Below are 13613 nucleotides of genomic sequence, written 5' to 3'. Positions count from 1 at the left end.
AAAACCAATCCTTCTATTCTTATTTTTGACCATGATATTTTCCAAACTTATCATTATGGTTAACATAACTATAACTGAAGAATTTCTAGACCGCTAGCTATTTTCGTACTTATCTAGCTTCAAATTTTTCAGCGTTTTATAGTCAATTTAGACGCTTTGCCAATATTAGAGAAAATGATATCGAAGCTTCATCACAAGTTATCATCAGCAACTGAAACGCTAAAGAATAACACGAAAATAACTTTGGCCATAAACGTGTCTGGGCCGGTCTTCTTGGTACCCCAAAAATCATCTTCCCCAAATGTAATGGTGATAGATACAGGTATAATAGAGCATAGTCTTTACGGAAGAAATTTCATGGTAGATTGTTACAGGGGAACTTCGTGTGGAAAACTTCTTTAAAGACTACACCACCGAGATAACAGAGAATATTTTAGTGAAACTGAATGGGGTGACGGTCACAAGAGGCGTGATAACGCTGACGACAACTTTAGAAATGCAGGTGAGGTTCAGCAACAAGTTAAAAGACAATGGTTTGTAGAAATCCGTAGCAATTGAACAATTTCTGGGTTCACGTCATTAGTTTAGACTTCCTGACATTTCAAGAACAAAATCTGATCGATCCCCGAAATTATTCAATCGTTCTGTATAATTACAGTATGCTATATATATATTTTTTTTCTTAGGAAACTCTGATTGAACCGATCAGCCTAAACATGGACATCAAAAGGTACACTAATGCAAAAACTTCACAAAACTCCTGGGACATCGACAGCATTATAGACAGCATCCAAATTACTTTGGGGCAAAGAGACTTAGCAACGATTATGTCAATATATACCGACAACATAGGCGAGGGAAAAATCTTAGACCTATTCCCGAATCAAATAAAATCGCCTACCGATCTAATAGAAGCTGACGAGACTGTCAGGACTCTAGAAGCGTTTTTCTGTGAGCCAAAGCAGAAGAATGTCGTCGCCAAGTGCACGATAGAGGAGGTGCAGCTCATGCTGTTCTTCGATTCTCTAGAACTTTTAAGTTCGCCCATTAGAGATTTAAATCACGGCTTGTGCAAACTCGAAATATTGGAAATAGACACTTCGTTTGTTGTTTACAATGATTTTAGCTTGGATGGGAAATTGTCAATCGATACGATATCCATAGAAGAAATTGGACCAGACGCCAACGCTTTTGACAAAATGTAAGTTAAAAATGAATTGAATTAATTCTACTGGAATGTGCTTGTTCATTTGTCTTTATAGAGTCAAAAAGAAGTCTGTATTAATAGTATCACTCTCTCTATGAATAGGAACATAAGGAATCAAAAAGCTGAGTCTAATTTTAGAAAAACTGTTGTAGATCTCGTTTTTGCAGGCTATCTGCTTTTCCATTTTTCTTGTTATATTTTTTTCCAATAATGCAATGAACAGTCGCCGTCATCTGTTTATATTTTTCTCTCATTTTTTAGGAATATAACAAATAACATTACTTTCTTTTTAGCATTCTACAATCTCCTGTCGACGACAACAAAAACAACAACTGCAACATAACGGTGAACAAACCCCCAATAGTGGACGTTACATTCCACCAAAATAAGACTGGAGACAAATCGGCAGACGTAATAATAGGTAGACTAAGCCTAAGCTTATCGATTCCCTTCTGCGAGAAACTAGCTTTATTCGTAATAGAGTGCCTTCCTAAAGAAAATTTGGAGGTGGGGATAATCAATCCAGGTTACGAAGCTGAGGTGTGCCACAATCTGTCACAAAAATTATTCTCTGCAAGCATCACATTGTCCGTGCGTATCAACAGGCCTGAGTTAATGTTTTTGGTGGAAACAACTTCGAACAAAAAAAGATATTTCATCACCAAAAGTGAAATTCTCATAGATTATTCCATGCATGCGAACAGACTTAACTTGGTGATGTCGCTCTCTGGTCTACATAGCCTCTTCTACGACCTTGGCGAGTACTCGGAACAACCATATATTATACTGAAACAGTGCGACGTTGAGCTTTGCAAGAGTGCTTCGGAGGAATCCGGAGAAAAAATAACCATGGCCATATCATCGATTTACATAAAACTATGCAGCGAGGTGGTGCATTCCATCAACGACATCCTCAATGACATAGTGGAGCATTTTAAAGTACCCGAAGCAGACAATTTGAAAAAGGAAAAACGAAAGAATTCAAAATCTTCAGATGTCGAAGACCTCTGGGAACCGAAAAAGCTGAACGAATACATAGAAATATGCGACAGCATGGAAGACGCTAAAACAGATAACACGATCGCAATTCACGAGATACTACTGATTCCTAAATTTGACGTCGTGGTGATTTTTGAATTAGAACAAACACAGGTGCTGCTAATAAAGTCAACCATCGAACTGACGTTGTACGACTGGTCTTCGCTGCTTAATTGCACCTGCGAACTTACCTTCCAAGCGAATTACTTCAACGAAAATGTCCAGAGTTGGGAACCTCTCATTGAGCCCATAGTGATTGATGAAAAAGAATACAAGCCGTGGGAAGTTATAATCAAGATATTCCAAGATAAATCGCTACCGATGTTGGACACAGCCGAACATAAGACTAAAGTTGAGGCCAATAAGAGAAAGAAAGCCAGCAGGTCTGTCACCACGACGGAGGATGAGGATTCCGGGGAGGATATGATGTATTTGGAGCCGATAAATTCCATGAACAACGGAAATAACAGGAGAGTGAAGACTAGTCTTTCCACGTTCTTGGATGATTCGGATTCGGAAAACGAGGATGGGACAATGGAAAAACTAGCAGCTGCTATATCGGATTTATTTACAGGTAAAAGGATGCATATTTATTATTTTAATAAGTACAAGTAATTAGTGATTAATACCATATCCGCTAATTCTTGATTTGAATAAGGCATTTTGAAATAAAACAGTTTAACTCAATTTATAGTCGAAAAGAGCAAGCGAGACACATCACACTGTGCAAACATTAAACTTGACCTAGTTATTGCGTTTTAAATAATTGATCAGTTGATTAAATGAGATGATGCAGGGTTCGCCTAAGTTTCGCATAATAACTTGATAAATTTTTTGGAACATTTGACATTTTAGACCATAAATTGCTTGATGAAAATTGTTTATTTTCATGTCCTCGATTACCCCTCTGAAGAAAAGTTTATATTTCGGAAAGAATTTGAGAAAATGTTTCGAATAAATTTTAATTAATCTGATTTTCTTCTGCAGGGGACTGGAACGAAAACGAAGACAGCGACTGCGAACATTCCAGCGATGGCGACGATGAACTCGAAGATAGCGAGAAAGCCAAAGAAGAACACGATATGATATTCAACAAGTCGTTTTACATTTTGTTCGACGCGAAGGAGACGTTTAACATCACGATAACCCCGAACGTCTTGAAAGTGATGAACGAGTTACTGACGCAGTACTCAAACAAGATAATTTCTGTTCGTAGTAACAAGAAGTTGATCAGCCTCACTAACGACATCGGACCTCTGACCAGGGTGGAGCTCTACGAGAAGCAGAATGGGAGCCCAGAGGATAACAGGCTCATATGCATAAAGAAATACGAAAACGAGGACTCTGCTCCTAACAGCCCAAGCAAGGGGCTCTATTTCGTGCCTGATTATCTAGACAGCTATGACGACAGAGACAGGTAAATACTTATTTACTGTAATTCATCGATTCAGGTTATCCGTTTAGTGTATATACCTACTAACCAAAATAAATGTTATTTCGTAGCTGTACCGATGAAGGAAAAGACGATTTCGAAGTCACATACGATTTCGAAACGTTGTCAAGCCTACAGTTTCCAGCAGAAACAACTTCACAACTCTACGAGAAAATAAACAAGAACTTCATGAAGATATTCGTCCCGAATTTTCTCCCCATCCAAACAAATTGTTCCAAAAGAAACTGGGAAAAATTGATAAGACTGCAATCTGTCAATCCAACGCAAATGTACTATTTAGCAGCAAAGCACAGTATTGGAAAATTAGGGAGGACGGTGGTTATCAGCTCTCCATTGCAGGTAAATAAATTAAGACTATACAGGGTGTGCCAATATTCCCTCGACAAAATTGTAAATGCTTAAATTTCCAGATAAGAAACGAGACATGTTTCGCGTTAAGTGTTTTGTACCAACCATCCATCCTTCAACAACTCAATCTGGAACCCATGGGAGAAATCACAAACCCGTTTGAAACCACCATGAGGATTGCAGTGCTAGAAGCACACGAAGAGTACAATGTGCCTTTGTATATAGCATATCACTGCAAGCTTTTTATCCAACCGGCTTATGCAGAGTAAGTATTCAAAAGTTTTTTATTCGAATCCAAAAAAAATTGATCCAATATTTTTTTATTTTGTTATTACTGATATTCTTCTGCTATAAAAACGAAGAATTTCAGTTGTCATTAAAATAAATATTTTTCTAGAGGCCACTACGCTTCCGACTCGGCAATATGGTGGAAAGACCTAGCCACCGAGCTGGAAACGGCGTACGACCTGCACTGCAAACCGAAATCGGACTCTAACGTGGAGATATTTTCCCTGAGAGTGATGCTGAAAAGGAATTTGAACGTAAACAACACACAGGCGCATACCATTCCAAATTACGTAGTCCACCTCCTTCCACCCCTGATAATCCACAACTTCCTACCCTACAGCGTGGAAGTATTGAACGTCAGTCTCAAACAAGTCATTAAAGTGGAACCTGGGGAACAGAATAGCGTTTACTCGCTAGATTTCTCGAAGGATCAGAAACTTCTGATAAGGGTGAAGCACAATTCGGTAACGTGGTCTGGAAATTTAAATTTAACCAAACACCTGGACGAGAAAATCGTTATATTGAACTCTGAGAACAAGGAAGACACCAAGAATATGCCTATAAATGTTAAGAGCGACAGAGAGGGCAGCTGTAATCTGTTCTTCTACACCCCGTACTGGATTGTCAATAAAACTGGATTACCATTACAAATAAAGGTAAGATAGAGGTGCTTCATCTTTAAAATTTTTGATCGCGATTTTTTTCGTGGAAAATATTTTTTATTTCATCTAAATTAAAATCCTTGCATAAAATAACTAATAACTAATAGAACCCAAGATAGTTGATGTAAAATGTGATGCAGTCTTCTGTATCACTTTAGTATTTTAACTTATCGTGCATGCTGCTAATGCTGAGTTTAAAATAGACATGCGCTATGTATGAAGGCAAGTACTAGGTCTGCTGGAGTCTCTAATGTCCTGAGGTGACAGAAATGTTGTTTCCAGGACTTTTGGTCTTTTTACTATTAAACAAGAACAGTGAAAGAGGATATGTATGAATTTCTTGTCTTCCTGTCCATATCACCTGCACCTTGTGTTTACCTCAGCAATATACTTGTTTTTCAGGCACCTGCTTCAAATTTACTCTACGACAGCGTCAATGAAGACATCCTACTCTTTACCTACAAGAGGCACGGCAAACAGACCCTCAACATTCGAGTTTATGAGTCGAACTGGTCCAATGATTTCGGTTTGGAATGTGCTGGTACGACAGGTCTGGTAGTTTGCAAGGACAACGAGAGGAAAAAGAAATATTTATTTTTCTTACATACTCAGCTGTCCAACATGTGTCCCAGGCTTACTAAAATCGTTACGCTTCTACCTAGTTTCTTGGTAACCAACAACACTGACAAGCCTTTAAGGTAAAATAGAATAATACCCGTAAAAGTATTAAATTTTTGCTGAATATGAAAAAATACTTCAAAACTCACATCCAACATTATTTCTTAGGTTTATGGAGCACAACGAAAAGACAGACCTGTGGGTAGACATCGCGCCTTACCAAACCATGATATTTTGGCCCGAAACGTCATCCATGCAAATGTACGTGAAGTACCGAGACAGCAAGCTAATCTCACAAGCATTTTTCATATCGAACCACCATAGGACCGTTCTAAGAATGGATAAAGGGGTAAATATGCATATATATACGCGTTTACAAATAAATAAAGTTGTGGTTCTAGGGAGCAATCACTGTAGAAGTTACGGGGGGAATCAAGGAATCGTTTAGAATCTCTTTCAACGAGTATAGACCCGGCGACACGCCGGTACTGGTGAAGAATTATTGTGCCGATCTGTTTTTGAAAATCCAGCAACAAGATCTAAGTCCGGTGACGTTGCTCAGTCCGTACAATTCGTTGTTGTATACTTGGGACGATCCGTCTAGGCCAAGGCAACTAGTATGGAACGTTTACAACAATAAGGGCTCTGGCTTCTCTGTTGATATCACTAAAGACGGGTAAGTTTGAACATTGTTATTAGAAAATAGATTTTTCATACGCTCATATTTAAGGCTTGCTTATGGGAGACTTTTTCTTTTATTCTAATTTTAGTCCAATTTTTTAATTGATCCAGATATGGCGAGAAAAAGATACGAATCCACAGTGTAACTCCGACAACGAGCATTGTGGAATCCTCCAGCAGCGACGACTCTGACAGTTCCGACAGCCTCCAGCCGAATTTGAACAAAAAGGTCCACAAAGACAAAATCGTAATCTACTGGCTTTGCTACCGAGATGGCTTGCAGAGAACCCTACTCCTCACGCAAGAGCTTAGGATTTACAATAACGTTCTGAAAAACACTTTCCAGGAGCGCTGCCATATCGAATGCCTTGTGGCCTTATCCGGCATAGGGCTGTCTATATTCACTTCGGAAAACGATACCAAAGAACATGTTTACATGTCTCTAAGCGACACCCCGGCGATTTGGGAAGTAAACGTTGGTCAGAAATGGAAGACGCTCACGTTAGAGCTAGCCTCATGGATAGAGGACAAGTATAGATTGCACTACAAAAAGTGCCAACTGAAGGAATACGTTCACATAGACTTCGAAAAGATGTTTATGTTAAAGCCGTTCTTCGCGGAGTTACGGAGGACTTACCATCCTGCCGTTTACGTCCATTTCAGAAAGTCCGTGAACCACCAGTATTACAATCTAAGGATACAGTCACTGCAGATAGACAACAAGCATACGAATAACATAGTGTTCCATCCTTTACCGTCGCAAAATATTAAAGAAGTCACCCCTTTCGCTGAGGTCGTGATGTCCAAGATATGCTCCAAAGACGCCGACATCTACAGGTATATCAAATTCAGGTTGGGCAATCTGTATTTGAACATAGAAAACGATTTGTTCGTAAAACTTTGCCAGCTGGTGGCTAGGAATAAGAAGTTTTGTGAGACTCCGGCCAATTGTTTTGTCACCGACATTACGTCCATACACAAATCCGTCACGGCAAAATCAACTGTAAGTGAAAAATCATTTTTAACACATATTTGTCAAAACAGCGAAATTTTTTATCGGCTTAGTCCAATCAAATTACACTTGAAGAAAAAAAAGTTGTTATCTAGACTTTTATAAGTGGAAATGCTAAGAGGGCTTATAATAAACCTAAAAAAAAATAAATGCGTGACCAGAGGCGGTGGAGGGTTGATTGGGGGGTTGAAAAGTTATGAAAAATTGTATCATTGGGATTTCTGGCGAAAGTTGACATCAAACAAAAAAGTATCCAATACAAAAGTTGTAAATCATGCAAAAATCTACAACATTTGTAGAGGTCACTTTTTAACATAACCTCAAAATTTCCGAGAAAAATGCGAAAAAGGTTTTTTTTTTATTTTTCGTTTTTTATTTCTCATTTCCGCAAAAATAATTTAATTTTAACGAAACTTGGTGAAAGTATACCTTTCTGTGTATTCAATTACTACAAATTTTTTTAGATAAAGAAATCAATAAGTTCCTGAGATATTCATTTTTTTCGACCTGAAAGAAAAATTCGTACAGAGTTCTGCCGGTAATCACTTTTTTGTTTTCACATACGCTTTTTGGTGAAATAAAAAAATTTGTAATCACAGTTCAGACATGCTCAAAAATGCAACAAAAATTAAAAAATGATGCAGCAATGAATTTTTCGGTAATTGTTGATAATTTGTTTAAATTAAAAAACATTCAAAAACTGATTAAACCATTCGATTCTACAAAAAAAAAAAATAAAAAATATATCATTGTTTGACCCAAAACTTTATTTTTGTATAGTATTGCTCTAAACATCATTTGAGATTTCAGCAATACAAAGTATTAACTGCAAAACACGAAATCCGAAAACCCAAAATTTTGCAAAATCGTTTAATTTCTTTCTGGCTTTACTTGAAAACGAATTTTAAAATAAATTGCATATTTACATTGCCACTTTTTTCGCTCTATCCAATGGCGTCAACATTTTTGCAATCTGACGTTTCGTCTTCGAAGGGCCATCGTCAGATTAATTTTTTTAATTATGTCGCTGCTATTTTTATGACAAAATCTAGTCATTTTTAATTCTGAATTAGATGATATTACTATTGTAATATATATGTATATTGTAAAGGTTTTTAGCTATCATTTAAAATTTTTCCTGAGTACAGCTCTGAACGCTTTCAAAATATCTATTGGAGGAAGTCATAACAGTATAAAAGTCAATACAGCACAAAATATCCAACAGTTTTTTTAATCAATAATTTAAAAAGTTGTACCTAATAAGAAAATAATACGAATTTATGAAATATTTTATTATTTCTAATTAGTATTGCTAATAGTAGTAAAAAAAAATTGTTGGATATTTTGTGCGGTATTGACTTTTATACTGTTATGTCTTCATCCAATAGATATTTTGAAAGCGTTCCAGAGCCGTATTCAGAAAAAAAAGATGAAACGTCGGATTGCAAAAATGTTGACGCCGATGTAGAGCGAAAAAAGTGGCATTGTAAATATGTAATTTATTTTAAAATTCGTTTTCAAATAAAGCCAGAAAAAAAATTATGCAATTTTGCAAAATTTCAGGTTTTTCCGGATATCTACTATAAAAATTAAAAAAAAATAAGTACAATAATTGATCCTACAGAAAAAAAATATTATTTATTTTATTTATTCACTATTCGACTTATGTTTGTAGCAATATTGTACAAAAATAAAGTTTTGGGTCAAACAATGAGACAGTTTTTTTTGTATTTTTTTCCGTAGAATTGAATGGTGTAATCAATTTTTGAATTTTTTTTATTTAAACTAATTATCAACAATTACTAAAAAATTAATTGTTCCAGGTCATTTTTTATTTTTTTTTTGCATTTTTGAGCATGTTTTTGAGCTGTGATTATAGATTTTTTTGTTTCACCAAAAAGTATGTCAAAACGAAAAAAAATTATCACCGACAGAACTCTGTACGATGATTTTTCTAAGTAAAATTTTTCTTTGAAAAAAAAGTTTTTCAGACCGGAAAAAATGAATATCTCGGAAACTTCTAGATTTTTTTTATCTAAAAAAATTTGTGGTTATTTAAGACACAGAAAGGTATACTGTCACCAAGTTTCGTTAAAATTAAATTATTTTTGCGGAAATGAGAAATAAAAAATGAAAAATCAGAAAAAAACATGTTTTTCGCATTTTCTCGGAAATTTTGAGGTTATGTTAAAAAGTGACCTCTACAAAAGTTGTAGATTTTTGCATGATCTACAACTTTTATATTGGATACTTTTTTGTTTGACGTTAGCGAGAAATCCCAATGATACAATTTTTCATAACTTTTCAACCCTCCCAAATCAACCCTCCGCCGCCCCTGCTCACGCATTTATTTTTTTATAAGCCCCTTTACCATTTCCACTTATAAAAGTCCAAGTAACAATTTCCTTTTTTTTTTCTCCTCTAAACAAGTTATTTCGATCGGTCTACTACAAATATCTCATTTTAGGTTTCAGAGTATTTACCAAGAACTGTGATAGAATATTTAACCTTGACCAGCTTCGGTGTCCAGTTGAATATATCAAACAAAATTCAAATGAGTATAGGTGGTAACAGGTTACAGATGAGTAAATTCTTGGATTATCTGTTCCCTTTCAACATGTCCCCATACATGCCTTTAGAAGGAGTGCACCATAAGTAAAAATTTACTTTTAATCGTTGGGTTGATCTAAAGGATGTATTTCTTTCAGAATTTCATCAATAGAGCACCTAGACCTGAACGAGGATCTATTTAACTCCACATCTATTTTATTAGACCAAATAGCTTCGCAGTTTTTACAGCAATATTATTCACACGTTTTAGGGCTGCAAGTTTTGGTCAATACCTTTGCTATTCAGCCAGCGATTGAGGTAAGAAATAAGAAATTTAAAAAAAATTGTGAATTTCAAATAATAATTGAACACTATTTAACCGTGGACTGTTTGACGCACAAAGACATAGGAGTTTTCATGATTTCTTTTTCCAGTGCTCAAAAAAAGAACAAAAATCGATAACCTAATATCGAATGCTTATAAAATTTTAGGTGGGGCAGTTTGAGTCTGAAAAAATGGCGAGCATCCTCCTGTACGGGTCGAGATGTCTACTGGGTCACATCAACATGTCCCCGGCAGCGGTCGAAGCTTGCGTCGTTGACATATTCACGAATCAAAACATTGAAAATATACAGAGGATAAGACGCCACGGCTCCTACCACAAATCCGAAATAGTTCCAAAGACAATAACAATTTCTAGTAGAAACTTCACTACAGGGGTACCGAATGCCTTAAGCCAACTTATTGTTAAGAATCAAAATGGTAAGCAGCAAATACATCTCATACTGTATTCTTTTGCGGAATTGTCCTAAGATTAAAAAAAATGTAATCACTTATTTTACTTTAGCAGGTATAAATTGCGACGGCGAGATGTTTTTCCGCACAACCGGCAAAGCGCTGTTGTCACTGATCACGCGACACCCCGACGAAAAGTCGGACAGTGTAGAAGTAGCGAGAGAGGCGTTAAGAAGGGCGTCTATATTGGGGGAACCGATCAAGATCCATCAAAGGCTTACGAGATATAGTAACAAATATCTAGTGAGTAACAATGAAAGGTGGTTAGGAACGGACTGATTCTATTTCCTGTTTCAGGGTCTTAGACCAATTTCTGTACACGAGTCCATGGGGCATCACTTATTAGAAACCATAGCGAATTCGAGATTTATTAACGATACGTATTGGGCACACGCGGCTATCGACAAAATAGGAAAATCTATTATAATTGTATCTCTGGAGTAAGTAAACTGATAGTCAATACGGATAATATTAAATACATTAATTTAAGTAGCTTAAGGGGGGAACCACATTAGGGAACTGATTTTCAGGCGTTTCTCATGAATTTTTTTGAGTGGGACAAATTGACTAGAATTTGATCAGACTTTGACGTTATTTTACAAAAATTTTGAACTAAATTTACATATTTTTCAAGTCATTTGTGTTGAAAATGCTGTAGTTATGGTTTGTTTGTTGTTCACCGAAGGCCGTCGTCCGAGTTAGTTGTTCACGGGAAATTTGGAGGTAGCAATTTTGATCTAAAAGCAAAATGGTTGTTTTTCTGCATTCTAACATATTTTCTACGAATATGAACCTAATTGCGGGTAAAAATTCTAAAAATCAATGTTTTGACACGTGTTTGAAAAAAATGTTTCGATTTTCACCATTTTGGATAGAAAACACCCTTAAAATTATATCATCCCAATTGTTGGTTCATGTTCTTTGTAATTTCATCATACTTTCAATTTTCATAACTTTTTGAGCTAGAGTTTCCGTGAATCCAAAAAGTGTTCTTTCGAGAAAAACGTATTTGAATTTTTTTGAAAACTAGAAATTTGAGAAAGTTACCATTAATATAGAGTGATTTCCGACCAATCAGCGATTTCAGCACCATATAACAGTCCTTCTTCTTCCTCAAAGGCATTCTTCTGGACTTGCATCTGTTCCTTCCTTGTTTAGGACTCTATAGCAAATATGCAACCAGCAATACATTTTTATAGATTTTATTACACAGTTTGTCTAAATATGAATTAACGCACAAATAACAGACATTCCCCCATTTTAACGCAGATTTTCTATAAAATAGAGTTAGTTTGAAACTTAAATAACTTTTTTTTGTAAAGAAATTTGTAATTTCGATGCCACTTGTTCAAAAGTGGCAAATTACAAATTTCTTCACAGCAAAAAGTAGTATGAGTTTCAAACTAACTCAATTTTATAGAAAATCTGAGTTAGAATGGAGGAAAGTATGTTATTTATGCATTGATTCATATTTAGACAAACTGTGTAATAAAATCTATAAAAATGTATTGCTAGTTGCCTATTTGCTATAGAGCCCTCTTAATAAGTGACTAGACTGCCTGAACAAGCGCTCCGCCCTACCTCTTATGCGCCCGAATGCTCACCCGATAGGCGTTCGGTTTGAGGCTCATAAAATCGGAAAGAATAGGAATTTCGTTTTGAAATTTTGGTGTATTCTTCTTGAATAGTTATATTAACAATTTATATAATAAAAAAAACTGATTTCTTGAACTTCCTAATGTGGTTTTGCCCCCTTAATACACCTCTAATATAAACTAAAATTATCACACTCATTTGAGGAAAGAAATGGTGAAGTACATTAATAGGTTGAAGAGTACAAATACCAGCTTCGACCTAAGTTCGATTACCGTCCATCATAAAATTTATTTACCAAGAATACAGCAAGACTGTATTGCTCTAATAAAGACTGGACTTGAATATATTCTTTCCGGGAACCAATTTACAAGTAAAATATTTCTGATGGGATAATAAATAGAGATTTCTGTAAAACTAGCCATTCCAATAGCTTTTGTGAATCAAGAACATACTTTACAAAATAAATATGAGTCCAAGGAGTTCTCAATTTTGGTTATTACACAGAAAAATTAATTCAGATTAAAAGATTCATAAATTTCTTTGACTGTAAAACCAATATTATACATATATCAAGATAATATGAGATGAATAAATAATAGGTTCTATAATATAACACAGATTAATTGTTTATATGTATAATATATAGGGTTTGAGTTGTCAGTGTTACGAGAAACAACTACTACGAGAGTTATATGCTCTTACTGGCCTTGAATTATACTCGCAACAGCTAGGATCGTTTGTTCAGTCTACCCACCAGGCACAGACCGGTTTCGGACTTATTAGTCCACATCAGTGTGTCACAGGTGCGACAACCGACAAATAGTATAATTCAAAGCCGGTAGGAGCATATAGCTCTCGGAGTAGTTGTTTCTCGTAACACTGACAACTCAAACTTTGTGTTACGCCCTCTGTGGGTGGCAGTCGTGCAACCAAATACCTGCAATATAACAGGCCGCTTCCTACTGTAGCCATGGCGCATGGCACAGTTGGGAGTCCGCACGACAAATGAAGCCATTTGCGCTCCCGCGTATAATATGTAGGGTGATTCAAAATTCAGTACAAATAATTTAGTGACGTATTTTTGAGGTCAAAGTGAGAATTATTTTCCTATAAACGTCCACAAATTAGTTTTCGATATACAGCGTGTCAGTTTTTTATTTTCTTCAATTTTTTAGGAATAATTTTCAAACAGATTTGAATATTGAAAACTTGGGGTACGGGGGTGTTTTAAGATGGTAAATTTAAATATGTCATTGCTTTTGATGCTGCTTGTCTTATTTTGACCTGAAAAATACGCCTCTAAATTATTTGTACTGAATTTTGAATCGACCTGTACATAATTATATAGATTGATTTTCTTTGCAT

General features: G+C 35.7%; 1 protein-coding gene across 1 annotated transcript in view; it reads left to right on the top strand.

The window, feature by feature from the left end:
• LOC108909494 (vacuolar protein sorting-associated protein 13C-like) overlaps window positions 1-13613 on the top strand; it is a 33440-nt gene that overhangs the window by 19222 nt on the left and 605 nt on the right. Inside the window, exons 15-31 of the mRNA XM_018713889.1 lie at window positions 133-322; window positions 375-502; window positions 687-1201; window positions 1501-2819; window positions 3233-3662; window positions 3749-4037; window positions 4109-4311; window positions 4444-4990; window positions 5399-5694; window positions 5783-5963; window positions 6016-6290; window positions 6407-7302; window positions 9782-9962; window positions 10016-10175; window positions 10349-10619; window positions 10705-10895; window positions 10950-11092. Of these exons, the coding sequence (XP_018569405.1) occupies window positions 133-322; window positions 375-502; window positions 687-1201; window positions 1501-2819; window positions 3233-3662; window positions 3749-4037; window positions 4109-4311; window positions 4444-4990; window positions 5399-5694; window positions 5783-5963; window positions 6016-6290; window positions 6407-7302; window positions 9782-9962; window positions 10016-10175; window positions 10349-10619; window positions 10705-10895; window positions 10950-11092 (6215 nt within the window). The remainder of the gene's footprint in view (window positions 1-132; window positions 323-374; window positions 503-686; window positions 1202-1500; window positions 2820-3232; window positions 3663-3748; window positions 4038-4108; window positions 4312-4443; window positions 4991-5398; window positions 5695-5782; window positions 5964-6015; window positions 6291-6406; window positions 7303-9781; window positions 9963-10015; window positions 10176-10348; window positions 10620-10704; window positions 10896-10949; window positions 11093-13613) is intronic.

This window comes from Anoplophora glabripennis, unplaced genomic scaffold (assembly GCF_000390285.2).
Source record: "Anoplophora glabripennis isolate ALB-LARVAE unplaced genomic scaffold, Agla_2.0 scaffold1, whole genome shotgun sequence".
Classification (NCBI taxonomy): domain Eukaryota; kingdom Metazoa; phylum Arthropoda; class Insecta; order Coleoptera; family Cerambycidae; genus Anoplophora; species Anoplophora glabripennis.
This window is presented reverse-complemented; position numbering and strand designations above follow the sequence as displayed.